Here is a 26,007-nt window from a genome sequence, read left to right on the forward strand (position 1 = left end):
CCCGGGCACCATGGGAGTCCCAAAACTCCACATGGTTCCACGAGGGTCCCAAACTTCCACAACCCTCGATGCGGGGACCAAATCCCCATAGGGGTCCGTGAGGGAACCAACCGCCTTCCTCCCCTCGCCATGGCGACCACGGCCCGCCCAGCAGCCCGAGGAATGCCTGCTCCACAGGGAACGTTCCCCGCTCGCCCGTCCCGCCCCGCCGAGGGAGCGGCGGGGCGGGCCGGGCCGCCCACATAAGGCGGGCTCAGCTCGGGCTGCCCGGGGAGAAGGCGGCAGTAGCGGCTGGTCCGGGTGGAGCCGTCATGGAGATGGGGTGGCTGCTATGGGGCACGGCCGTGCTGCTGCTGCTCCACGTCCTCATGCAGCTCAGCCCCACCGTCAACTTCGCGCTGCGCATCGGCTTCTACTGCCTGCTGTGCCTGGTGGCCTCGGTGGTGGCGGCCGTAGCCTGCCTGCTGGTCAACGGCGGCCGCACCGTCAAGAACATGAGGTGAGCGGGGAACGGGGGGAACGGGCGCTGGGGACAGCTGTGTCACCCCCCGCCGCTGCCTGGAGCCCCTGGGGTGGTGGCAGCCTCTGTCACATCGGTGGTATCGTAGCCCCGTGGGTCCCCTCTAGGGTCAGGGGTGGCTGTCCTGGCTAGCCCGTGGCAGAGCCCTCGGCAGGGCACGTTTGGGATGAAGCGCCTGGAAGGTGGCAGTGGTGGCTTTTTTAGGGAAAGCTGCGGGAGAGCAGTGTTTGTTGAGAGTGGCAGAGCACTTGAGCAGGCTGTCCAGGGAGTGTGAGGAATCTACCTGTCTGGAGACATTCCAAACACACCTGTGTCACTGGGTGACCCTGCCATGGCAGATGGAGCTGATCTCTAGAAGGTTCCTTTTGAGCCTAACAGTGGGGTGGCTGTGTTTGGGGTGTTTCCTGCCCCAGGAGCAGAGGCTGGCAGGCTGTGTGCCATGTGCTGCTGGGGCACAGCTCTCCTGCAGCTGTTGTGTGGCCCTGTGTCCCCTGACAGGACACCTGTGACAAGGGCCAAGGGGCTGCTGTCATCCAGCACCTCCTCTCCATGCCAAGGTACATTCTACAAGCAGAGCTGGCACTTCTGCTGGCAGCACAGGACAGCTTATTTCCTGGTTTTGCTCTCCCCTAGTCAGCTTTTTACCTCGGTGAGCATGTCATATGGGTGCAGGGGAAAGGAGAGCTTTAACATCCTTTAGGATCAAAGGTTGGCAGCATTTGAGCAGGTGGAGCTGGACTTTGATTTGCAGTGTGGCTTTCACGTGTAGGACTCAGGGCGGAGGGAGCCGGCACAGGGCACTGATGTGCTGCCTCGAGGGCTGTGCCCTGCCGGTCCCAGCTGGTGCCATGGCCCCAGGCAGTGTGCTCTGTGATTCCAGCCTTGCTCTCTCTCCGGCTTTGGTTGCCTTGGCTCACTCAGGAGCAGCTTTCCAACGCTCAGCCCGCTCTGCGGCTGGGAGAGTTTATGATGTCAGTGATGGAGACGCTTTTATTTCCCCCCAAAAATAAACCCCCTAAACTTTCTGTAGACTTCAAGGAATTATTTGGGAGTAAGAACTTGCATTGGATAACTCCTCATGTTGAAACCCAGGGCTGAATTTTGGCCAGAACCACCCTTTTCCTGTAACTTAAGCATGTTGTTTCCTTGTAGTGGTACTGGCTGAAGATCCTGGTGATGTATCCCAGCCCCTGGGAGGTCCATGGCTGAGGTGATCCAGTGAGTTCCTTATTTCTCCAACATCCCAGGCTGCTTATTCGAGCTTGGGAAAGGGGGCTGGAGCAGAGCATGTGCTGGTGGACAGACAGTGATAATGGTGTTGCTGCCTGGCGCAGAACACCCCGTTCTTGCTGTGCTGCTGGCTCCAGTGTCAAGCTGGTATGACTTGGAAGAGGTTACCCAGGGTGTCTGATAGAGATAGAACTGTTTATCTGTGGTAAAACATCTTGCACGAGCTTCCAATCTGGTAAGCAGATTTCAGTAGTCCTTGAAAATCAGAGTATCCTAAACAAGCCTCTGTGACTGGCTGTGGAGCAGAGCACGTGAATCTGGGGGCTGCTGGCTTTCATACTCAGACTGCTAGGGATGCACTGAAAAGTCCCATTCCCTGTCATTTTTGTGCTCTTTGTCTCTGGCAATAAGTGCACTGGTTTTACAGCTCTCTGCAGCTGTGGCTGCACCACGTCTGAGTCGATGATTCCGGCAGAGAAGTCACTTGTGGGGTTGTAGGGGACTCAGAACCATCCTTTAACCCTGCGGGTGACGTGGCCAGCCCAGCAGGTCTCCCCTGCTCTTTGCCTGCTCTGAGCTCTGCCCCTTTGCCTCTTTCAGTGGCTCACGCCACATCTTGTGCAAGGAAAGTCTGTCCCCAGGCTGGCAGGAGGAAGCTGGATGGTTGCTCTTGAGTAATGTGTAACCAGCCTCTCCCAGCAGCCAGTGAGCACTGTGACTTCCAGAGCGGTGACCTCTTTTTTGGTTGGCAGTCAGAAGGGAGGAGAAGTGTGATTTAGGTCACCCTTGTGGCCTGGCATCCCCCATGACCTCCCTGCTTCGTGTCACCCTGCCTCATCTCACCTGTAACCCCCATCTCTCCACCTGGACTGCACCCCTGTAACCTTGCAGCGGGCTGTGGAGCTCTGCATTCCTCCCTGTGTCCTTTCCCTGGGTGTGGCTCTTTGCAGCAAGTTGAAATGAGGACTGATAGCAGTGTCACCTCGGGGCATTGGCCTGGCCTGAACTCCAGTGTCACAGCCAGCTCGTGTGGTCTGCATGGGGGGACACCCCACGGAGATGTGAGCCCTGCTGTGGGTAGGAGCAAGCTGGGGGAAGTGCTGTGGCTCAAGAGTTTGTGCAGACTTTTAGAGAGCAGATGCTGGGAGCTGCTGCCAAGCCAGGATGAGATGCTGTCCAGGTGCTCACCTCACACCTGAGTGACAAGGATGCTTCTGAGCAGGATGGTGCTGCACAGTTCCCAAGCTGGACCCTGTGGTGGGGACAAAGCTGGCTGTCCCTCAATCTCCTGCTGCAGGAAGGAAAGCTCCATCCCCTGTCTGCCAGGGAGAAGATGGCCCTGAGGCAGGACGTCCAGGTGCTTGCTGGAGGCCAGGTCAGCTTGAATCAGCTCTAGGGGAGAGCAGATCCAAGCTGGTGGCTGTTCCTGGGAGCCTTGTTCACGTGCTGGCTCCTCTGCCACCTGTGCTGGTAAATGGCTGTTCCCTTGCCCAAAATAGCCCCTGTGTTCTGCCAGCTTCTGCCTGTGTCCTTTGGCCTAGCTGGAGAGTCCCCAAGTCCCCCGGTCAGGGGGTGGCATCGATGGGCCCTGCTCCTGTGGGCTGACAAGGAAATGTGCTCCAGTGCTGGCATGGCTGAGTGGAGCTGCTGGAGTGTCCCAGCTGGGAAAAGCTGGAGCTCTGTCAGACCTGTAGATCACTGGGGAAGGGCAGAAGCTTCAGCATGGGTTTGCTTGGGGGCACCCAGTCTCTGCCAAGCCATGTGAGGAGCATCCTGTTTGCTGCCTGCATCCTTGCCTTGTGCAGGGAAGTGTTTCTCACCTTCATTCCCCTCCTTCCTTGGGCACCCTGGGTTTGTTTGTATCATTGAGCACCATCTTCCAGCTCTGCAAGGAGCAGACCTGGCAGAGCCTTCCTTGAGTGTCGGGTGTGCTGGGGAGTGGCAGCTCCTGGGAGAATTGTTTGACCAACTTGTGGGGCCCTGCTGCTTGCAGGAGGAAGAGCCTGGCAGCACCAGGGCAGCCCAGAATCATGGCACTGAACAGGGCAAGTGAACAGCACTCCTGGAGCACTGGGACCATGCAGGGCAGACACTGGGTGGACCACAGCACAAATAAGTCTGGAGGTTCTCTGTCCTAGAGCTCTTCTTGTCTCCTTCCACCCCCACTGGGTGCAGCAGCCCCTGCCCTTCCTGCTGTGCTGCTGACTGCTTTTTTTTTTTTCCTTCTGCAGAATCATCAAAGCTGTTGTCAGGACCTTCAAGTATTTCTTCGGCGTGAGGTTTGAGGTGAAGGGACTGGAGAACTTCAAGGTGGAGGGCCCTGCTGTCATTGTGTCCAACCATCAGAGCGTCCTCGACATGATGGGTGAGGAGCTGGTGGGAGGAAAGAGAACATTTCTCCTGCTCACCCCTGGGAGACATCCTGGACAAGCAGCCCCTGGTGCAGCTTCCCCATCAGTGCTGGTTGTGGGAAGGGTCTCCTGTCACTCTGAGCAGTCCCACACCTGTGCAGCACCCCAGCTCCTGCTGTCCTTGAGGTGCTGGCCCAGCACATGTGCCAGTGGCCCTGCTGGACTCCCTGGGGCTGGGGAATGAACTGCCTCTGGGGGTGTCCTGCTGTCACCTGCAGCCACTCTGTCCCTCTAACTCTTCTGTGTGCCAAGCCTCCTGCTCTCAGAAGCCGGGAGAGAAGCAAGGCACCAGCCTGTCCCTGGTGCCCTTGTCCTCGTCCTGTCCTTGTCCCAGGGGTGACTGCTGGGTCTTGCCCTCTGCCATCCCATTAGGGCTGATGGAGGTCCTGCCCGACAACTGTGTCCAGGTGGGCAAGAAGGAGCTGATGTACATGGGCAGCGTGGGGCTCATCATGTACCTTGGTGGCGTCATCTTCATCAACAGGAAGAGCACCAGCAGTGCCAAGATGGTGATGTCAGAGGTGGCCAAGGCTATGGTGGCTGAGAATGTGAGTGTCACTGTGGAGACGGGTGGGGTGGCATGAGGGCATTGTGGCACTCCTGGTGCTCCTGGCTCAGCTTGGCAAAGCTGGCTGCTGTCTCCCACCACTGCAAGTGGATTTCTGGAGCAGAGCCTTGTCTCTCCATGTGCAGGTGAAGGTGTGGGTGTATCCAGAGGGCACGAGGAACTGCACTGGGGACTTGCTGCCATTCAAGAAAGGAGCATTTCACCTCGCTGTCCAGGCACAGGTAACGGTGCTTTGCCCCTGCATGGGAGCCCTGAGTGCTTTTGCAGTGGCACTGCACACTGATCATGCAGTGTGAGGTTTGTTTGCTCTCAGATGAGCTGTGTTCCCAAGTAACACCTGCTCAGGTAAACCACTGGTGTCAGAAGTGCTGCCCTGCAGCAGCCAAGAGCCTTTTCCATCCCCTCTGGGAATGAGCTGACCCTGGGCATGAGTGGCTGTAGACAGTGGAGAATTGCCCTGTCCTCTCTCCTGCCTGCCTCAGCCCTGGTGTCCCCTCTGGAGGGAGGAGTGTGAGGGGCAGGCACACTTGATCCCTCTCTCCAGGCTTTCCTGGCAGCCTGGCACCAATGCCAGTGCCCAGGGGTTCCTGGGGGCATGGCTGCAACCCAGAGCTCGCTCCTGGCAGGGAGCCCAGTGGGTTCTTTTCTGGGGAAGCCCAAAGCTGACAATTCATTTCTCAATCCCCCAGGTCTCAGTAGTGTAGTGATGATTCAGGATTGTTAATTCTTATCCTTTAAAGCAACATCAGGGCTTGCTCTGTGTGAAAATAGCTGCTGCCTCCCTGGCAGCCATATGGCAGTTCTTGATATGTCTTTTCTCTCCAAAATGACAGCATCCACGAGCAGTTAGTGGGGGAGCAGGCAAACAGCTTCAGCCAGCCAGAGCTGTCTCAGGAGCAGGGTGTTTGCCTGAGCACAGTGCTGGGGCAGTGTGCCAGAGACTGGGATGACTCGAGGCCTCAGGGGAAACTGGTTTCCCCAGGAGAGGTGTTACAGCAGGGTTTTTGGGAAAGGGAAGAGATGCCAACTCTCTCACTGGTTTCCTTTGGCCAAGCCCAGGGTGTAGCCTGTGTTGTACCATTCCCATTCCTGCCTGGGTGATGCAGCCAAGGCAGAGCCTGGCAGCTGCTGGAGGAAAGGATGACATGGAACTGGTCCTGCCTCTGCTACACCCCCCTGAGTCACCAGCTGTAGATCCTGGCTGTGTTACCAGCACTGGAATAACAGCTCTGCCTGCCTTCCTGGCCCTGTGTCTGTCTGAAGCTTCCCCGGGAGCAATTGATAACAACTGGTGACTCCTTTTCTTAGAAATTGAAAGCAGAGCAGCACCCTGCCCCAGACACGTGCCTGTACAGCAGGCAAGGCCTGTCAGAACAGGCAGCCTGCAGTGTTTGATTACAGGACAGAAAATACCTGGGGTTTGGAGCCTCACTTGGGTCAAGGAGGTGTAAAAGACAGTGCTGAGCTGAGGCTGGAGTGGAACTTGTCCCTGTTTCCTTGAGTATCCCTGTGCCTTCAGTTTTTGGGGGGTGGTTTTGATTCCATTTGGCTGCTGATTGTTCTACCCTTTGGAAGTGGGTGTTGCTTGTGGGGCTGTGTGTGCCCTGCATGTCTGAGAGCCAGGCCAGGTCAGCTCTGCAGTGTGGGATTTGCTGCCTGTCTCTGGCCTGCCCTGAGCTGCTGAAGTGCCAGTAACTCCTCTTTTTTTTTCCCTTTCCCCAAGGTCCCAGTGATCCCTGTGGTATATTCCTCCTTCACCACCTTCTATAACCCAAAGACGAAACTGTTTACATCAGGTAACAAAGAGTCACTTGGAGACAGGGTGGCTGTTGTCCTGTGTGGAGATGTGGCTCACAAGGGTGTGGGAGGGAAGCAGAGCTGGGGTGAGCAGGAGGAGCCCCGCTGGGAGATGTTTGGAGGCAGTTCAAAGCACTTGGCACCAGAGCCTGGGCTGGGTTAACTCAGGAAGGGCTGTAATTAAATACACTGAGGGATGTTTTCATTAAAAATTGGGCAGGCTCTGGCTGGGATGGCAGTTTGGGGCACAGGGGGATTATTCTGGGTGGCACAGCTGTTGGAGCTGGGATCTAACTCTGCCTGTGCTCCAGGGGTGGATGCCTGAAGCCCTGGGAGGGGTTGAGGGCTGTGCTGGGGCTGTCCAGGGTGGGGAACAGGGCAGAGAGCAGAGCTCCTGTGGTGTGTGGGTTTCTCACAGGCTCCTCTCTTGTCCCCAGGCAAAATCAAGGTTGAGGTTCTGCCTCCAGTAGAGACCAAAGGGCTGACGTCAGACGATGTCACCGACCTCTCTGACAGATGCTTCAGCACCATGAGGGAGACCCTCTTCAAGCTCTCAGGCCATCCAGGCAAGGCAAAGGACTCATCCTAGAGGCTTCTCCAGTGGTGTCACCATGTGGTGGTGGCTGAAGGGACCTGTCTGTTCTTGCCAAATACTGAAGGATCTTCTTCTCCTCTGCAGTGATTTCTAGCTCTTGGGAGCACCACAGACTGGCACACAGAGGGTGTCAAGCCAGCACTAAGGTTCCCCTCTGAGTGGATTTCTCTTATGGGTTCATTTTTCACTTTGAAATATCTCCTTTATCTGAATTTCTCAGGCATCAAACTTGTGCTACCAAAGGGCTCAATGACCAGAGAGGTGAATTCCCCCAGCTTTTGCAGCTAGCTTGGGGTGACAGCAAAAACCTGCCTGGAGCCTGAGCTTTGCCTCGTGTGACTGTCCCTGCACATGTGTTCCTGCAGGCTCAGCTCTTGAGGTGGCCCTGTGATGTCCCAGGTGGAAACCACCAGGCAGCAGTTTGTATCAGCACAATCCTGATGCTCTAACAGGGCTGAGAACCGGGGTGAAAATCTAGATTTTGGCTTTTCAGCAGTGCTAGGAGTGTGGTGTCCTCCCTGGACAACCCAGAGCACTCCCACCCACCAGTGGGACACACAGCCTGTCCCCTTGAGATGCCCTTTTGTCACAACAGCATCACGCTGGGAAACTGCTGCCAGCTCCCCGCCGTGGTGGTGGCTCAGCCTGGTCACATCCCGGTGTCTGCGATGCCTCTTATGGAGGCAAAGGGCTCTGTCGTGCTCGTTTTGTCACTTGTCATGGTCAGCACTGGCCGAAAGATGGTGCCTGTCCCGCGTCTCTGCTGATCTGCGGGGCGGAGCTGCTGCTCTCCAAGGCCTGTAAAACCCCTGCAGAGCCACAGGGTGGGTGAGCTGCAGCTGGAAAGGGGCTGGGAAGGCTTGGAAGGCTTCAGCTCCCCCTTTGGGGGATATAAAAGGGGCTCCCCTGTGCCTTGGGGTGATGGACCAACAGAGCTCCTGGATCCCTCACCGGGAGCTGTGGAATGTTGATGCCCGTGGAGGCTGGGTCAGGTCCATGGTTCCTTAGCTTTAGCTCTTCTGTTCATGGCACAGGGGACCTTGGGATGAGCCAGCTGGGGCTACTCAGGTAACCAGCACACCCAGCTCCTGCAGCCTGCGTTGGTGGAGTTGTGTTTATCTGGCATATTGGGGCTAAAGCCTCAGCTGGGAAAGGCAGGGAGCTCCATGGAAGGAGCCCTTGGGCCGAGACTGTGCTGCCAGGGGCTTCACTGGAGGGGCCTTACAGTACAGACTCAGGGGATGGGAAGGGTCGGGGTGGGAGGATGGGAACCAAACCAGCACTTTGTGAGAGTGGCAGATAAAGGGCTGTCATGGAGGGTCATCCCAGGAGGGCCCTGAGAGGGCTCCTGGGGAGGGGAACCATGTCTGACTCCTCCTGGGAGGAGGGAGCAGTGCCTCTATGTGCAGTTGTCTGCTGTTCACTTTTAATTGGGCTGAGAATGTTATGTGCTTTACAAAAAATCACCAAAAAAAAAAAAAAAGAAAAGAAATTACACCTTTGGTTATTTAAATAAAGGAGCCTCCTTGTCTTGTGTGGGGGTTGAGGGAGGAGGATGGGGGTGCTGAGGCCTGAGCTCTTGCAGGGGGTGGGTTTGGTGATGGAGGGGCAGGAGGGGTCCTTGTCCCCACTCTGTGACTCTGTTCCCCCCTGGCAGGAGGGTTGTGCTTCATCCAGCCTCACTGGTGAGGCCCCATCCCAACTCCAGGGCTCCTGGAGAGCAGAATGGGAGCTGCAGGGATGGGTACCCAGCTCTGCAGGCACCAGGGGCTCCTGTCCCCTGCTCTGACACCTGGCTTGGGGCTGCAGGGACTTGTGACAGCAAGCACAGGGAGTGTGGGGAGGCAGCTGCCCTGCCTGGGCCAGGTCTGTGCTTGCTGCTCCCTGGGAGCTGTTATCCCAGGATAATGCTGAGGAAAAGCCAGGGGCAGCTAAACCCCCCCCAGGTCACACACAGCCAGTCTGGCACAGCCAGGCACTCATGGCACGAGGTAAGGCATTTATTTGCTGCCTCTCCAGCAGGGAGAGGGCTCAGAGTCCAGTTTGGAAGGAACTGCGTGGCCTCTGGTGAGGTGAGCTGGAAGAGAGAACACAGCTGGAGATGCTGATGGGAGCCCAGCCTTCTCCTGCCTTCTCCTGCCACCCTGTGCCTTCCTATGATGGTGTAGCTTCATCCCCATCCTGGGGCTGGAGAGGGAGAGAAGAGCTGTGGATGCACTCAGCTTGCTCCAGGTCCCCAGGCACTCTGCTAGAGTTCGTTCTTGCAGGAACCTGGGAAGATTGGAAAAAGAAAAAATAAATTCAGCCAGATAAATTCAGTCATTAGCCTGGCTTTGGTTTGTGACTTTCCCAGGCAGAACGAGACTGACCTGAACCTCTGGGAATGTCACCCACACTTGCTGCTTTCCTTTTGAAAAACAACCCCAGGCTGGCTTCATCCCCCCACACTCGGGAGTGTCACTCTCACCTCCCTGGCATGTCACAGTCCTTGCCTGTGCACAATGTCCCCAAATCCAGTGACAGTAACAGTCTGTGCTGGTTCAGGGTAATCAGACCTAGAGAGGCCAAAATCATTATGGCTTACAGAGCTCTGACCTGGTGTCTCTGCTGGTAGTTTAAAGAAGAGAAAATGGGTTTTTGGTCATTGCACACATCCCCACTGAGCAGTAAATTGGGGAGTTCAGTTGCAGGACAGCTTTCAGTTGGGAAATGCTCCACCAGGCATGGAACAGGGATGGCTGAGTAACTCCATGGGATGCCCTGTGAGCCCCAGAGCTTGCTGGGGTATGACAGGACAGCTTTGTATCCTACAGGGACCATGAAAAGAGACAAAAACAGGTTTTGCTTGCTGAGACAGACTTGGCAGAAATTAATTTCAGGACTTTGGAGTCATCCCTTGGAATGAATCCATGTTACCTTGTGATACTGCTCACATTTCTCTGTGCTGTCACTAACATGTGCAGGGCACTACTGGAAAACTCAGCCTGCTGGAACACTCAGTGGTTCTGGCAATTACCCCTTTCTGAGATGATTTTTAAGTGTCTCTTTGCAGCTACTTTGTCTTCAGACAAGTTCTTTGAATTCTTTTTCTCTCTCAGCCATTACTGCAAGCACTGAACTGGGACTGAATATGCCCTGAACCAGTTTCTCCTGGGTCTTTCCAAGACTCAGCAAGCTGCCATTGCACACCCCAGCCATGCCTAGTTTCTGGAATTATTTGATGGGAAAATGAGCTGCCTATCAAAATAAAAGAGTTCAGATGGTTGTGTTCTGCTTGGAGTGCAGGTGAGCACCACAGGGATACGAGGGGTGCTGTCCCTCTGCGTGGTGGGGACACCAGGCAGAACCTCCCCACCTCATTTCACACACGACAGCTCCCACTGCGGTCCCTCCCTCAGTTTGCTACTTCAGAGACCCTCTCTGGTGCCCTTACTGGTCTGTAAACTTCCAAAAGAAATGCCTAAAGCTTCCCAGGCTCATAAATCTGCCATCTTCTGCACGCTCCCTAAACTTCCCTGATTGACTTTTTGGGCTGTTAATTTTCTAAGAGTTGGGGGTTCTTTCCTAAGGACTGAGCTATCAGGAAGGGACAGCAGCTGTGAGGTGCTGCCTGCCACAGGTGCCCCACTGCTCCCAGTGCCTCCCACAGCCACGTTTCCATGCACCAATCCTACAACTTTTGGCTGCTACAAGGGCAGTCAGATGGTGCAGCCATAGAAACAGCTTTGAAATGAAGCTAATGGGCTGTTTGTGTTCATCCTTTATTAATTACAGGCTGCTGAGCTTGAGGCAGATCCAGATTAGCAGTGGCATATGTGTTACTGATCTCGCTGGCCCACGTCTGCTCCCCGTGGCCAGCATGGCTGCAGGGACATCCTTCCCCACTGCTTTTTCCAGGCACTTACAGGTCTCCAGCCGCTCTTCCAGGAAGGAGATCTGCTCGCTCAGGGACTCGATCCTGTCCAGCTGCTGGAGGGAGTGGGACAGGCGGCTGATGGGGTCTGCACCGACATCCTCTGGCGGCATCAGGTTGTGGAAGGGGGCCAGCACCAGCTGGAGCTTCTGCAGGGAGAAGTGGGAGCTGTGAGTGCATCCCCCCCGGCCAGCAGGACCACCGGGGGGATGCAGCACCCACCAGGGAGGGCTCAAGGGGCTGTGGTTGTGTTCAAAGGGCTGGAAAAGCCGTGGCGTGGGCGCTGCCAGCGGCTGCGGGGAGCACAGCTGGGATTGCTGCTGGGATGTTAAAAATAGAGCCGGGAAAAAGGGAAACCCTGGCTGCAAACAGCCCCGGGTGGGAGGTGGCCGAGCAGGAGCAGGGCAAGGGGATGTGCTGCAACTCGCCTGCTCCAGCGCTTCCACTCTGCTCCTCAGATCCTTCATTTCTTCCTTCATTTCGCTGGAGGGACCTGAAAAAGTCACCGAGGGAATGCCAGTGAGTGAAAGCTCACTGCTGAGGTGAGGTGGAAGCTGCTGGGGAGGAAGACATGGCTGCAGGGCTGTGGCCAAGCTCTGCTGCTTTCCACCCTCAGGGTCTGCCCCGCTGGGATCACCCCCCAGAGCATCAGCTGGACCTGCTGGCATCTAGTCCAGCTGCTAAAGGCACAGGCTGCTCCTGCTGCTGCAGCACCTGCAACGAAGTGGGGAGGGTTTCAGGCAGTGGGGCGATGCTTAAAGAACAAGAGATCTGGTGGATCCTGGCCTCGTGTTGCCAAAAACCACCCAGCTCTGCCCTGTGCTGTGGTGGGCACAAGGGATTGTCCCTGCTGAGGGCCCTGCACAGGGGTAGAGGCAGGTGGGGCACGTGTAGGCTGTCCCAGATGTTTGCTGGTGATGCCCGTGCTGGCCACAGCGCATTATTACTCACGGTACGAGTTTGAAGTGTCACAGCGCGTACCAAAAGTAATAATGGGCCGTCACCAGCGGCGCCCGCCGCTCCTCGTGGCTCCAGACCTGCCCTGCAGGAACGAGGATGATGAGGGAGAGAACAGACACATCCCAGACAGCTCCAGCCACAGCCAGGCCCTGTCACCCTCACAGACAGATTTGTGCTCAGGGGAAGTTGTTTGGGTGGGAGAGAAGCAGTCCTGGGTCTGCGAGAATAAAGCTGAGGGGCTCTGGCTGTTGTCCCCTCTCCCATCTCCTGGGAGTGTTCCCTCAGCTCTCACTGCAGGCCCCCAGCAGCTGGGGCTCAATGTGGGGACAGGATACCTGTGTGGCTGGAGGTGTCTGTCCCAGGGGCTGGCACCAGGGGCTGGCAGCCCTTGTCATCAGCAGCCAGGCTGAAGCCGTCCCGGCAGGCGCAGTGGAAGCTCCCAGCAGTGTTGATGCAGAGCTGGCTGCACCCGTGGCTCTGGCTGGCACATTCATCCACGTCTGGAACACAGGAACAGCTCAGTGAGGAGGGGATAGGGCGAGGGACACAGGGGGTCTGCAGTGGAACCCCAGGGAGTGCCCCCCAAGTGAGCTGGTGTTTGTGCCAGGCACAGCTCTGGCTGTCTCAGCACCACCAGCACCTGGAACAGCCCTGGAAAAACCTGGGCTAAGCTGGAGGAGTCTGGCCTCATCCCCTCCTCCTGCCCCCCCTACAACACAGCCAGAAGGAGAAGCTGTGGTCAGAAATGTCCCAGCTCTGGCCAGGCGGGCGCAGGCAGTGCTCGGCTCTCATCCCGGATTTACGGCCGGGGTTTTGGATCCAGCCAGCTGTGGCGAGGAGCTATCAGCCTTTCAAGTGTGTACAAAACCCAGTAACCTCTCCTCACACGGGGGAGTTATTAAAGCTGTTCCCACAAAGCAGAAAGAGCTGAAGCTCTTCCCACGCCCGGGCAAATCTGTTTTAGGCAGTGGGAAAATCCTTTCCCTCGGAGCTGGAGCTGTCAGCGATGGGCTCAGCCCTGCCTGGCCCAGCATGGGTCAATGCCACACGCTCCTGCTCTGCCTTACAGGAGGCTGGAAAGCTGGGAAAAGCTGGGAAATGCCATGGCAGGGGTTTGAAGCACTGATGTGCACCACGCTGCCTGATTTCTCCATGTTGTGAGGAGCACTGGGGCTGTTCCTGTGACATCACCAGGCTTCTCATCCACCCCCAGATATTTTTGGGTTATGGATTTTTAGTCTCTGCAGTAAAAGGGAGTTTTCGTTTACAGCAAGAGCCTGGGAGGGATGATCACAAATGAACACAATCCCAGGCTGGCCCCACAAAGGCTCTGTGCTGCAGAGAGGCTCACAGCTCTGCTCACACTGACCCAGCACAGAGCAGCAGGCAGAGAAAATGGGGGTGCCAGAGCTGCACAGGAGGGAGCACTGAGGCAGCCAGAGGGAGGCCAGACCTCCCCTGGGAACCCCACTTCCCATCCTTCCCTGGAGCAAGTGTTCATGTGTGTGCAGAGGGATGGAATCAGACATGGCCCAAGGTCTGACAAGGTCTGACAAAGTCCCTGTCCCCCCTGAGGGGCTGGTGTAGGGCAAAGGACACTCAGAGCCCCATGGCAGCTGGCATGCTCCCAGGAGAAGCTCTCCCAACAGCAGCAGCAGGACAGGTATGACACAGGCAGCAGGGACAGGGGGAACGTGGCCAGTACCTGTCTGGCAGGCCGGCCCTGTCCAGCCGGGGGGGCAGGAGCATCTCCCGGGGAAGGCGCAGCTCCCTCCGTTCTGGCACGGCTCCCAGCACAGAGCTGTGAGAGGAACAGCAGCACAGCATCACCCAGCTGCTCCGGGGGTCCCCAGCTCCCTCCCTGCCCCCTGGAGGTGTGCACACCCCAAAACACACCAGCAACACACAGCAGGGCTGAGCTGCCCAGAGGGAACAGGACTTAGGGTGGGTGGAAGGAGGAGGAAGAGGAGCTGGAAAGAAGCTGAGAGGCCTGAAGGCAGCAAAGATGGGAAGGAGGAGGGCAGCAGGCAGCAGCAGCCCCTGGTGCCACGCTCTGAGCTCACTGGGGACAGACTGGCTGCTGCTGTGGTTTGTATTTGTTGCCTCCTGAAAGTGCTTCTCGTCCATTTCTGCTGATTTAGATGAGAAGGACTTGTTTTATTTATCCCCTGGTAACCATAAAGGTAATAAGTGATCCCAAAGGAAAAAGGCCCAAGAGGCAGCAGAGAAAAGCTGGGAATTAATCAGATATTGAACCACATTTGGCTGTGATGCTGAAAATTTAATTCAGGGAGAATCCACTGACAGGCAGAGGGTTGGTAAAGGAGAGATGTGGTCCTGGGGCTCCCTCCAGGGACATGAAGGGTCTGGGGACAGGCAGTGGCACCGGGGTGACCCAGCAGCTCCTTACCTCTGTTACAGCCCAGCGTGTGGCCGTTTGCTCTGCTCCATCCAGGACAGCACGAGGCCACGGGCTGGGGCAGCTGCCTGTACCTCTGCCTGTAGGCAACCCTGTAGATGGTCCTGCAAGGCAAGGCTGGGCTGAGCAGGGCACCCCAAACCCCTCTCCTGCTCCCACAGCGGCACAGGGCGCTCCCAAGGGCTGGGACCCCCATCCCTGCGGGTGCAGCAGGATCTCTGCTGCCCGTGGCACAGGCAGGTGGGCTCACCTGTAGGTGCTGCAGAGGCGGTGGCCCTGGCAGGTGGTGAGGTAGGGCTGGTACACGGGCTGCACGTGGGACTCGGCGTGGGCGCTCAGGCGGCTCGAGCACACCCTGCGCCTGGGCACAGAGGGATCGCTCAGTGCCGCAGCCAGGACGCGGCCTGAGCTCCCCTCCCTGCTCTGGGCTAGTGGACAGCAGTGGCTGGTTGCCCCAGCGACCTGGGAAAGCCACTTCAAGCAGTTTTGGGTCAGTGACACAACTCTGGAGCGCTGTGAGCGGCGCGGGCGCTTCCTCCCCCGTCCCGAGGGAGCAGTTTGGACGCAGATTTAGGGATGATTTACTCACTACATTCATTGTCTCCCTTCCCCTAAAATCACTCACTTTCTGGGAGGATTTTTCCTTTCTGAGACTTTTGCATTCCTAAAACAGATGCCCCTGTGTGGTCACAAAGAAATTAATGATTTCACAGGAAGGGTCAGGCTCACCGCAAAAAAAATTAGAGGTTGGATGAAAGGCACTCCCCAGCCTTCCTAAGATAAGTGTTATCCAGTCAAAAACTTTCCCAAGGTTAACAGCCAAAGTGGTCTTGGTTAAACATCCTTTTTTTCAACAACTTCCAGCCCAAGCAGGTCAGTCCCACTGAGGAACCCATCTACTTGTCTCAGCCTCCCAGTTCAATTAGAAACTAAAATAAAAAGCCTGGGAATTAGCATGGACATCAGATGGTTTCCATTAACTCCAGAAAACTCCTTTCAGCCTCATGATTAATGTTATAGAAGATGCAATTTTTAAATGGCAATTGTTTGCTTTATAAAATTCAGAACAAAGTTTTAGCTGCAGCCTGTGTGTGAGAGCGAGGAATTCAGCTGTGGTTTCAGTCCTGGACAGAATGTGAAAGGTTTGACACTGGAGGAGCATTTCAGTGTAAAAACAAACTTTGTAGAAAATGTGAGCTGTGTCTGGGGGAGGGTTTTGAGCTCCTCTCAGCTCAGGAAGAAACTGGGGCACTGAGCTCTGGGCTTCCTCAGACCCAGCAGGAGCTGAGCTGTGCCTGCCCAGGCTGTGCTGGATCCAGGGAGTCCTCCCAGACCCATTTCCCAGGAAGGGAAGGGGAATTGCTGGAGCTGCCAGTGCTGGGCTGGCAGGACCATGGGCCCCAGCAGCATCCTGGGGGGCACAAAGCCCAGGAGGGAACAAAGCCCAGCCCAGGGCTTCCCACACCTCTGTCCCTGGGTGTCCATCAGAGCTGGGAGCTGCATCCTCTGATGGAGCTGCATCCTTCAGTGACAGCTTGTTCACAAGGCTTGATTTGTGTGCTAGCAGGATTTCACACATATTTTCATGAAGGATATGCTTGAAAGAGACTGTAATAACTCCTGAACAGCTCAGGGCCTGATGAGCTTTTGACTCTCCTGGACAAAAAGCCCAGAGTGTCTTTGTGGCCCTGCACGGAGTTAAACAGAGCTGGGACATTTCCTCTGAGAGATGTTTTAGCTCCAGTGAGAAAGCAAACAACCAGCAATGGGCTGCTGAGCCTTGGGAGAGCTTTTTCCACCTCCTCACCACCCAGAGAGCCACACAGGGCTGTTCCCCCCCAGAGAGGATGTGCCTCACCTGACGGGTGAAGAACACACCTGAGAGGTGCAGACAAAACAGGCTCTTACCCTGCCTGGGCAAAGCCCTCCGTGCTGCTGGTGCCGAGGATGAGGAGGAGTCCCCAGAGGAGGCAGCTGAGGCTCCACATGTCCCGTCCCTCCTGCAGCTCTGGGTCCTGCTCTTCTGTGGGATGTGCTGGCTCCTACTGCATGGCTCGTCCTTCAGTGGGGATCCCTGCAAGCAGGAGGGCAGCACTGTGAGTGGGAGGACATTTCAGGAAAAAAAATTCTTCACTGAAAGAGAGATTGGGCACTGGAATGGGCTGCCCAGGGAGGCAGTGGAGTCGCCATCCCTGGATGTGTTTAAAAACAGACTGGACGTGGCGCTCAGAGCCATGGTGTAATTGAAAGGAGGTTTTAGGTCAAAGGACTTGGTCTCAAAGGTCTTTTCCAGCCTAGGTCAGTCTGGGATTCTATGAGGAGTCCCTGCCCAGCTGGTGACACCCAGCAGAGCCGTGGGGACAAACCCCTGGCAGGGTGGGAGCTGCTCCAGGCACAAACCCACCCTGCCCCGCTCATCACAATATTAACTCAGGAATTATCCTTGATTTACCCCGGGGGATGCCTGGAGATGCTCTCAGGGCACCAGGGCCTGTGTTTTGCCTCCAACTCGCTGCCAGTTCCAGGCAGCGAGGGCAAAACAATGGCCTGTCATTTCTTAATGCACACAGCATTGTAAAGCTGTGTTTTCCCACCACATTAAACACTGAAATCTGATCTTCTTCTCTTTAAAACACAAATTCGTGACAGGGAAAAGTGCTGCAAGGGCTGTATGTACCATCTGCAGAGCCGGCTCTGAGGCACAAACCCAGAGGTTTTGATTTTCTAGCAGAGGACAAATACAAAACCAGGCTGAAGAGGGTCAGTAACAATATCCAGTTGAAACAATATCTCATTTAAACAAACCACTTGGCCTCCGGATGGCAGCAGAAATAAAGAAACCCACCTTAAATATGCACCAATGAAAGAAAGAATTAAACTTTCTGAAAGGGGAGACTACACAACAAGAAACCTCCTTCTGAGACTGCAGATATGGTGAGCTGCAAATCAACTTTCTAAAATCTCCACATGCTGTGGGGCAGGATTGGACTGGAAAATTGCAGTTTGATCCCCAAACTCCACTGGGAAATCCCAACTCTGAGACAGATTATTACAAATAACCATGGCAAATCTGCAGACCCTGCAGGTCTCCAAGCTCTTCTCAAGGCACTCAGGATCATCCTTTCCTTGGCGCAGGAGAAGAATCTGAGGCAGGGAGAAATGGAGATTCACATCTGGAGAGAGACCAGCCTGGTGCCTTCCTGCCCCTTAATATCAAATGTCAAATATCAAATATCCCAGCAGATTTCCATGCAAGCCCAGCCCTGAGGATGGAAAGGGGATTTTGTTGCTTTGAAGCCTGTAGTCCTCCATTCTTCTACAAACACTGCAATTAGTTTAATTTCCTAATGAAGAATTTGTGGTACCTCCACCATCAGGAAAGCAAATCTTGCTTGTCCTGCAGGAAAGTTGTTTTTTTTTTTTAAATAGAGAAGGAGCTTTCCCTTTCCCCAGTCCTCCTGGAGACATTCCAAGGACACTGGTGCACAGACACACACCAACTCCCCTTTGCTCTATCAGCCAGCTTTTCCCAGGGCTATACTGGGACACAAAACTTCCCTACACAGATCAAGTCTGGAAGTCAAACTCTGCCAACCATCTCCATCCTCCCACAGGATTCCTGTGGCTGCCATGGGAGCTTTCCTTGTGGGGACTGCAAGAAGCACAGGGCACGAGCCTAAAATACAGTTTGTTTTTTCACTTTGAACTGGAGCAGCACTGCCCTACCTCTGGGATCCCTCTGGGCCACAAAATTATGGTTGCTTTGTACCAGAAAAAGCTGTAAAAGTAGAAAATATCACAATCTAGACTTGTCTTTTTTATGTGCTTACAAAAATCAACCTCTTTAAAGATGCTGAGGATCCTCCAACCTGTTGACACCATCTATTCCATGCTTTTTTAAAGCACAGAACTTAGAGAAGAAAAAAATTATGCTCAAGAAAAAATAAATACTTTTTTTTGTCTCTGCCTTTTAAGCCTCTCAAACGAAGAGGTGAAACCCTGTGGTCTGACAAGTGAAATTATGTCTTAGGGGTCAGCAAACCCTCCTGGCTGACCACGTGCTCCTGCGAGTCTGGCGGTCCCTGTCCCACCAGGCAGAACCATTCCCAAAATTCTCCTAAATTCCCAAAACTCTGCTCTTTCCTCACCTGCCACAGCAATCTAGGGGACACACAACCCACGGCACAGGTGAGCAGCACTTTCTCCAGCTCTGCCCACGGAACCACGGCCAAAACTCCAGCTGACGGCAGCAGGAGGAATCGTGCTCTGGCTGCAGAGGGATGAGAGAATCCAGCCCCTGGCGAGGATGCCACGGCTCTCCCGGGACCTGGAGCTGCATTTTTCCATCAGCCCGGCCTGGTCTGCAGGGGAACCCGCGGCTCCAACCCTGGCCTGCGCCCTCAGAGCCAAACCCCGCCGGAGAGGCTCAGTGCCACCCGCAGGGGATGGATTGTCCCTCGCAGACACCTCCAGCCGCTGCCGGCGCTGCCTGGGATGCGGCACGGAGCGGGACACGGGCACGGTGACACCGCGGAGGCGGCTGTGACACTGTCCGCCGGGGCACGGGGACACGGGGGCTGCGGGGACAGCGTCACCAGGCAGGGACCGGTACCGCCGGGGGATGTAGGGACACGGGTGTCCCGGGGGGCTGTAGGGACACGGGTGTCCCGGGGAGCTGTATGGACACGGGTGTCCCGGGGTGGCTGCAGGGACACGGATATCCCGGGGGGGCTGTAGGGACACGGATATCCCGGGGGGGCTGCAGGGACACGGGTGTCCCGGGGGGTGTAGGGACACGGGTGTCACGAGGGGCTTTATGGACACGGATGTCCCGGGGAGCTGCGGGGACACGGATGTCCCGGGGGTCTGTAGGGACACGGGTGTCCCCGGGGGAAGGCGGGGACGCGGCTGTCCCGGGGATGCTCCCGCGGCCGCAGCAGCCCGATCCCCGAGTCCCCCCGATCCCCGGTGCCGAGCCCCCCCGGCCGTGCCGAGCCCCCCCGGGCCGTGCCGAGCCCCGGGCGGCGCCCCCCGGGACTCACCGGTGCCGGTGGCGGAGCCGCGGAGTCGCCGCCGCGCCGCGGCCCCCGGCGCATTTCCTCCCCCGGCCCGGGCCGGTCCCTCCGCCCCGACCCAATGAGCTCCAGGCGGGGAGGAAAGCGGAGCCTCCCGGCCGGGGGGAAGCGCCGGGGCCCGGGGATCTCCGCCTGCCCCCGCCCTGCCGGTCCCCACCGGCCGCCACCTGCCCCCGGCTCCCCGGGACACGGCAGCGCCGCCGGAGCCACCGGGACCCGCGGCGGAGTCATGCGGGGACAGGGCAGGACCCCCGAGATGTCCCGCCCGGGTGAGGGGACACGCTGCTGTAGTGTCCCAAATGTCGCTGATGGGGGCAGGATTGCGGGGACCCCTGTCCCGGGGGATGAGGAGCCTTACCTGTGACCCCAGGGCCGGAGGAGCCGCACGGGCTGCGGGACACGCGGTCCCCGGGCCCCCCAAAGGCCCAGCCCGGCTGGGTGGGCAGCGGATTAACAGCGAGAGATCGCGACTCAGCCCCGGCCCCTCGCCCCGGGCTGCTCGGACTCCCCGGGGGGATGGTCCATCCCCAGGGCAGCGGCCTGGGCAAATTGAATCCTCTTTACTGAAAATGACTGTCCTGGTCCGCGCCCCCCACCACGAGCACAGAGGATTTTAGGAGGAGGCATCACCTCTCCCTGGGTTAGAGACCTGCTCCAGACCCTCCCGCTAATCCCCTGGGCTCATCCCAAAGTCCTGCAGGAGCCGGTGGTGAACCACCAGGTTTCAACAAATCATAAAGGATGCTTAGAGAATTCCTTGGAAGCCCCCCAGCTGCAGAGGGACTCTCCTGGGTGACACCGGGGGCTCAGCCCCGACTGCCCAACACCTGCCCCGGGACAGCCCGAGCCCAGCTGCCTGCAGGCTTCTCCTCTTAAATGCCCAGTTATTTATCAAAGCCGCTCGGTTTGTGCCAAATTGCCACTTGTTTTGTCTACATTTTTGTCTGGAAAATTAGAGCACAGAGGGTTATTGTTTCTCAAATGACTTAGGCGCCTGCCCATGCACAGAACCATTCTTAAAGATAGCAGGGATCTGATGTGCAAATGAATGGCAGGATACAGCCCCCTGGGAATATTTGTTCCCATTAAGCCCTGTACATTTTTGAAAGCATGTAAGCATTTAAAGGAAATATTTACCAGTTCAACAATAATGGCTCCAAGAGAACAACTGAGATCACTGGCCCATCCCCTCTGTTTCCTCAGGGATATGCAGGGGCTGCCGATGGAACTGGAGCTGCCCCGGGCCGTGCTGCACCCTCTGGGGAAGCTGAGGGGTGCTTGGGGCTCCCAGTGTAAAAGCAGCTTTGGTGGGATCCTCCCTGGGAAGGGAACAGAGGGGAATCCTCTCTGGAAGTGCTGGTGGAGATGGAGATCCCTCCCAGCAGCAGGGAAAGGTTTGCTGGTGCTGGGGGAAGTGCAGCTCCATGCTGTACAGCATCTCACACGGGTTTGTTCACCCTCTGGAGCCATCCTACCTCTGGGGAATGATTTCAGCTCCCTTAATTTCATCAGCACAGGCAACTGCTCCCAAGAGCCTTGGAAGAACAGTAATTATCTTGTTATGCAGAGAGCCTTATTGGTTTTTTTTTCTGGTGTACAGGGGAGATTAACAGAGCCTGAATTATTGTCTAATAATTGCAAAATGCACGTGGAAGCCAGAGCTTCTCTGCGTGGCCATACTGAAAACACAGGATCTCATTTTGCAGCTGAGACAACTCACCTCACCCACGGTGCTCCATCAGGTGTCCTGGGCAAGGGATCCTTTGCTTGAGGAGCATCTTGGTTTCTTTCTGTGAGGACAGAAAAAGCCCAGGGTTACACTCCCCTTGTCAGGCAGACAGAGAGCAGTGACCCAGCCCTCACCCACCATGGAGCTGGTGTTCCCGGGACACTCCCAAAGATCCCTGCAGGGTGGTGGCCACGGAGCCCCTGTGGCACTGAGCTCACACCTCTGGTGTGCCAGAGAGGCACAGACACTGTCACACCCATGGCAGGGCATCAGGAAACCCATCCCACCCCACAGGGGGTGTTTTAGGAGCATCCCATGGCCCTGATCCTCCCTCACCTTGCTGTGATCCCAGCGGGAATCCAGGCAGAGCCACGGTGCCTTTGCACCTTTTAGGGCTGAGCAGGCTGGTGGATGGGCAGGGGCTGATGAGCAGGAGGGATTTGCTGAGCAGGATCTGTCCCCTCCAGCAGCTTTGCCAGTGCTCAGAGCTGGGATTTTCCAAGGACCCAGGAGAACAGCACCTGGCACACTCTCCCAGGTGTATCCAAGCTTACCCCCTCATTTGTGATCCCCTCTGCCCCTCCCCAACACTATTTTACCATTACATTCTATTTTACCATTTACCCTCATTTAAGGACAGGCATCCCTCAGTGCCCAGGAAACCTTTGCATGAATCCCTGGGATTCCAAGTGCAAATTTGATGGTGAGGAAGAGGATGGATTCATCCTTCAGCTCCTCAGAGGACAACACCACGCAGCACAGGACCGAGCCTGCTCCTTCCAGGGACCCCACTGGAGCCTTGTCAGCCACAGGCAGCCACTCCCCAAGTGCACTGAGCATTTTAAAATTCTGCCAGTATTTTAACTGCAGAAACTTTCCTTTCCAGTTCCATTTATTGGTTCAAATCTTTGCTCAAGCAAGTGCCCGTGTCAGCTGCTAAAGAGCTGCACACAGCCCATTAAAAGAGCATTTAATCCTCCTCTCTCAGGGAGGGTTCTGTGTCTTCTGTGCTAATATTCATTATGCTGGGAGGGAAATCCCGCAGGACAAGGCCTGGCAAAGTTCCCTTGGAAGCAGAGGAGTTATGCCAGTTCAGAGTGGGGGAAGATCAGATCTGTTGGCACTGTTAATGTCAGTGTGATGAGCTCCTGACAAAGGCAGCAGGGGATTTTTGCCTCCTGCCTGCGTGGCCGCCTGAATTCAAAGTCCTCCCTTGCCCCATGTTTTACATTTTTCCCCCACAGCTTTCTCCCTTGCACACCAGAAGCGTACTCCCACGACATCTAATATTAATGCTTGTCTCCAGGCCAGCAAAGAAATGTTTCTGCCCAACCTCCCTCTTGGACTGAACAATGTCAAAACCTCCTTGTCTCCCACTGGTGTTACCCCCAGCCCGAGCTGGGAGGGACGGCGAGTGCTGGCCCCGAGCAGATCTCAGGCTGAGCACCAGGCTGGCTGTGCAGGTGAGATTTTCACCCACCTCCCAATTTCCTAGAGCCTGCCAAGCCCACTGCACCTGCCTGGGCATCCAGCAAACCCCTGAGAGCACCCGTGGGGGACTGAGGGCTGGAGCTGAGGGCTGGGAGCACTTCCCTGTTTGCCAGGAGAGCCTGGAGGGTGGCAGGCATCTGGGGCATGAAGAAGGAAGGATTAACAATGGAGAATTGAAGTCCCACATCAGGAACCTGCTCTTTAGAGAGGAGCACTTCCAGCCCCTCACAGAAAACGGGACGTGCCCAGGCACACGAGCTCTCCCCAAATGGAGTGCTGGAGTGACAGATGGATGGGGACACGGGCAGGAGAGTGACACACATACAGATGCAAAACTTTTCAGCCCCCACAAGCCGTGGCCGACCCCATACCTGCGGTGCACAATGGGCTCTCACTGGTCTCCATGGGGGTCTGGCACAGAACTGCAGGCACTTGCTAAAGCAAAAGGGAATTTTTGGTGCTTCTCAAAAATAGAAAAAAGGAGGAATGGCTTTTGCTGTTCTAGGACAAATTCTTCTGCCCAGGACTTCATGAGGCTGTTTGTAAACTTTACACTTCAGTTTAAGCTTTGGAGCAGCCCCTGTTCTGCAGAGCTCTGAGGAAAATGACCTCCCACTATTCTTTTCTGGCCCATATTGTTCTCAGCTGCGTCAGCTGCACTCCAGCTATCTCAGTGGAAATCTAAGAGTCCACTCATGGCAGTGGGATAAAACCAGGTCAAACCAAGAAAAAGACTTGACCCATAACTCTTGCTCTTGTTGCCACCAGTGGCTCAGGACTCTGCATATTAAAACTGAGACCTGAGCCCCACAAAGTGATTTTTTTTGGCCTCAGTAAGGACTCACAAGCATTATTTGTCTCAGGACCAGTGTGTTATAACTTAAGGTGCCCATGGGGACAACCAGCAGCTGAGCTGGAGCTGTGCAAAAACAAATGCAGGAACATCCCATAGCCAGCTTTATTTTCCCTCACACGCACACTTGAATTTTTATTTACATTTAGAGGACGCAGCAATGGCTGCAGTGTAAAAACTGGGAAATGATTCATCCCACCCAAGAATAAACTGAATTTTGCGGCTGTCTGTAAAATTTCCCCGGCAAAACCTGGCAGTGGTGCCCTGCCCCACTTTCCCAGTGAATCAGCACATGGGAAGTGTGGTGGGATAGCTGGGAGCTGCAGGATGGCTCAGCCCCTCCACCATCCCAGGGAACAGCTCAGCAGAGAGCCTTTCACACAAGAAATTCTTGCTCTGATTATCTTTCTCTTCCAGAGGGAAGTTTCCAGCTGCAGGAACCTGCCCTAGGCAGGACAGGGATCCCGGAGCTCACTTTGGGAGAGAGGAAAGAACAGCTCTGATCCCCCCTTCTGTTTGCAGAGGCACTTTTGTTTTCCTGCCTGGTCTGGGACCTCTTTCCCGGTGTTTCTCCCAGCCCTCCTGCTGCTGGGGCAGTGGGGTGGGCTCGTTTACCCCAATTTGCTGCAGTTTGTAAATCTGCCTCCCCGGGGCCAGCCCCATCTGCAGAGCCGAGCCTGGGAAAAGGCTGCAGTGAGCCTCCGGAGCGGATTCAATTTCTCGTCCTTACCTCCAGGGAAACTCGGGAGAGCTGGAACAGCAGAGAGGGGGAGTAGCTCCATCGGCAGATCCCAGGGAAGGACAGTGAGAATCTGCCGGGGCAGATCCGTGTTTCCCACTGCTGCCCAGAGGTGAGGTGGGTTTTTGAGGATGCTCCAGCTCCAGCCACAACGGCCTTCCACAGCCTCCCAAGCACTGCCAGACCTTCCCAATCCAGCTTGAAATGAATTGAATCACTGGCAAAGCCTTGTTGTTGCTTTCTGTGTTTGATTCTCTGCTCGGGGAGTTGGTTCCGTGGATGCTGGACCCTGGGGAAAAATATGCTGGGTTATTTCTACCAAGAGCCCCTCACTGGCGTGGTTCTGCTCTGTATTCCTGCACAGCCAGGCAGTGCCTGGGTATCCCAGCTGTTCCTTTATCCCAAAATACCCTGGGTGCCTCACTGGAAGCCTCCTGCCTGCACTGTGCAGTGTCACAGACGAGGACAGCAGGACCCACAGGTAGCTGCAGACAGCATGAAAACCACCCAGCACCGTGGTTATAAATCTGGGAGGCTTTGCTGAGCTCTGGGTGTGCACACCCAGCAGGATCCAGGCTCGGCTGTTAGTCAGGACAAGCCTTGGTGGGAGAGCCAGGACAGTCCTGCCCACATCCCTCTGTCCTGCCCCACATCCCACCCGGGTCTGGGGTGAATTCAGCAGCACACAGAGGAGAGCAGAGGGCAGGGAGCAGAGTGGGGAGGATGGACAGCCTGCTGATGTACCAGAGGTATCCAGAGAGCAGGCAGAGGGAAAAGGGAGGGAGTTACAGAAAGAAAAGAGATTAGCTAAGAATTTCCAGTTATCTCACAGGAATTTGTGCAAGTGTTTGCAGCCTCTACATGCACAGGAGGTAAAATTTACCCACTGCCTTCCCTTCCCCATGAAAACAGCCTGAATGCCAGTGGGGTGACTTAAAAATAACAGTGCTGGAGGCTGGGCTGGGCTCAGAGCAAAGCCCTGCTCAGCACGTGGCTGCCAGCAGATCCAGCCTTGCCGGGAGCAGGTGGAGGCTGCCTCACACCCCTGTGTGCTCCAAGGGATGCTCTGCACCCCTGTGTGCTCCAAGGGATGCTCTGCACCCCTGCTCACTCCGTGCTGGGTGTTCAACCATCCCCAAGGCTCCCAGCATCACCAGCAGGGCCAAAACCCACTCAGAGCTCACAAGGAACTGCCCACAGTGCCAGCTCCCCATCCCATCCCATCCCATCCCCTCCCCTCCATCTTGGGTTGGAAAGACAGGGGCTTGCTGAGGAAGGCAGGAGCCTCCCCTGAAACGGAGAACGTGAACCACCACCCCCCCTCCGAATCGCTGTAAATTTTACATTAAGGGGCTCAGTGGTACCTTGGGTGCCCCCCTGTCCCCCGCTGTGCTCCAGGTGGCTCCTGGTGGCCATCCCTGCCCGGCCACCCCGGCTCCAGCAGCCCCGTCCCGCTGTCCCCGCTGTCCCCGCTGTCCCCAGCCGCCGGCTGTGCACAGGCAGGAGGTGGCTGCCGAGGTGGAAGGGCGGCTTTTTATGCTTTTCTTCCTGTATAAATCAGGCCGGGGATGGACAATCCCAGACAGGACTTCCTGTGTGTGTTGTGAGCTGATAAGGGGCGCCGCGAGGAGAACAAACACGGCCGCCCCGAGGGGGAGAGGGGCACGGGGCGGGACCCCCACGAGCCCACCACGGACAGGAGGCAGC

The 26,007-nt window shown here is 56.2% G+C and overlaps 2 protein-coding genes across 2 annotated transcripts; one reads left to right on the forward strand and one right to left on the reverse strand.

The window, feature by feature from the left end:
• The first annotated feature begins 250 nt into the window (after positions 1-250).
• AGPAT2 (1-acylglycerol-3-phosphate O-acyltransferase 2) lies at positions 251-8,957 on the forward strand. The gene is made up of 6 exons (XM_041406454.1): positions 251-499; positions 3,982-4,115; positions 4,534-4,709; positions 4,855-4,950; positions 6,453-6,525; positions 6,964-8,957. Exons 1-6 carry the CDS (start codon positions 312-314, stop codon positions 7,113-7,115), a joined length of 819 nt encoding a protein of 272 aa, XP_041262388.1. The 5' UTR covers positions 251-311; the 3' UTR covers positions 7,116-8,957.
• Positions 8,958-9,100: 143 nt separating this feature from the next.
• On the reverse strand, positions 9,101-25,810 carry EGFL7 (EGF like domain multiple 7). Its single transcript, XM_041406455.1, has 11 exons — positions 25,665-25,810; positions 24,292-24,589; positions 21,209-21,278; positions 16,322-16,487; positions 14,664-14,774; positions 14,405-14,517; positions 13,700-13,795; positions 12,330-12,494; positions 11,463-11,527; positions 11,027-11,183; positions 9,101-9,392 (listed from the first exon to the last, which is right to left on the reverse strand). Exons 4-11 carry the CDS (start codon positions 16,399-16,401, stop codon positions 9,370-9,372), a joined length of 810 nt encoding a protein of 269 aa, XP_041262389.1. The 5' UTR covers positions 16,402-16,487; positions 21,209-21,278; positions 24,292-24,589; positions 25,665-25,810; the 3' UTR covers positions 9,101-9,369.
• Between the last annotated feature and the right edge of the window lie 197 nt (positions 25,811-26,007).

This window comes from Onychostruthus taczanowskii, unplaced genomic scaffold (assembly GCF_017590055.1).
Source record: "Onychostruthus taczanowskii isolate IOZ18803 unplaced genomic scaffold, ASM1759005v1 scaffold25, whole genome shotgun sequence".
In the NCBI taxonomy this organism is placed as follows: Eukaryota; Metazoa; Chordata; class Aves; order Passeriformes; family Passeridae; genus Onychostruthus; species Onychostruthus taczanowskii.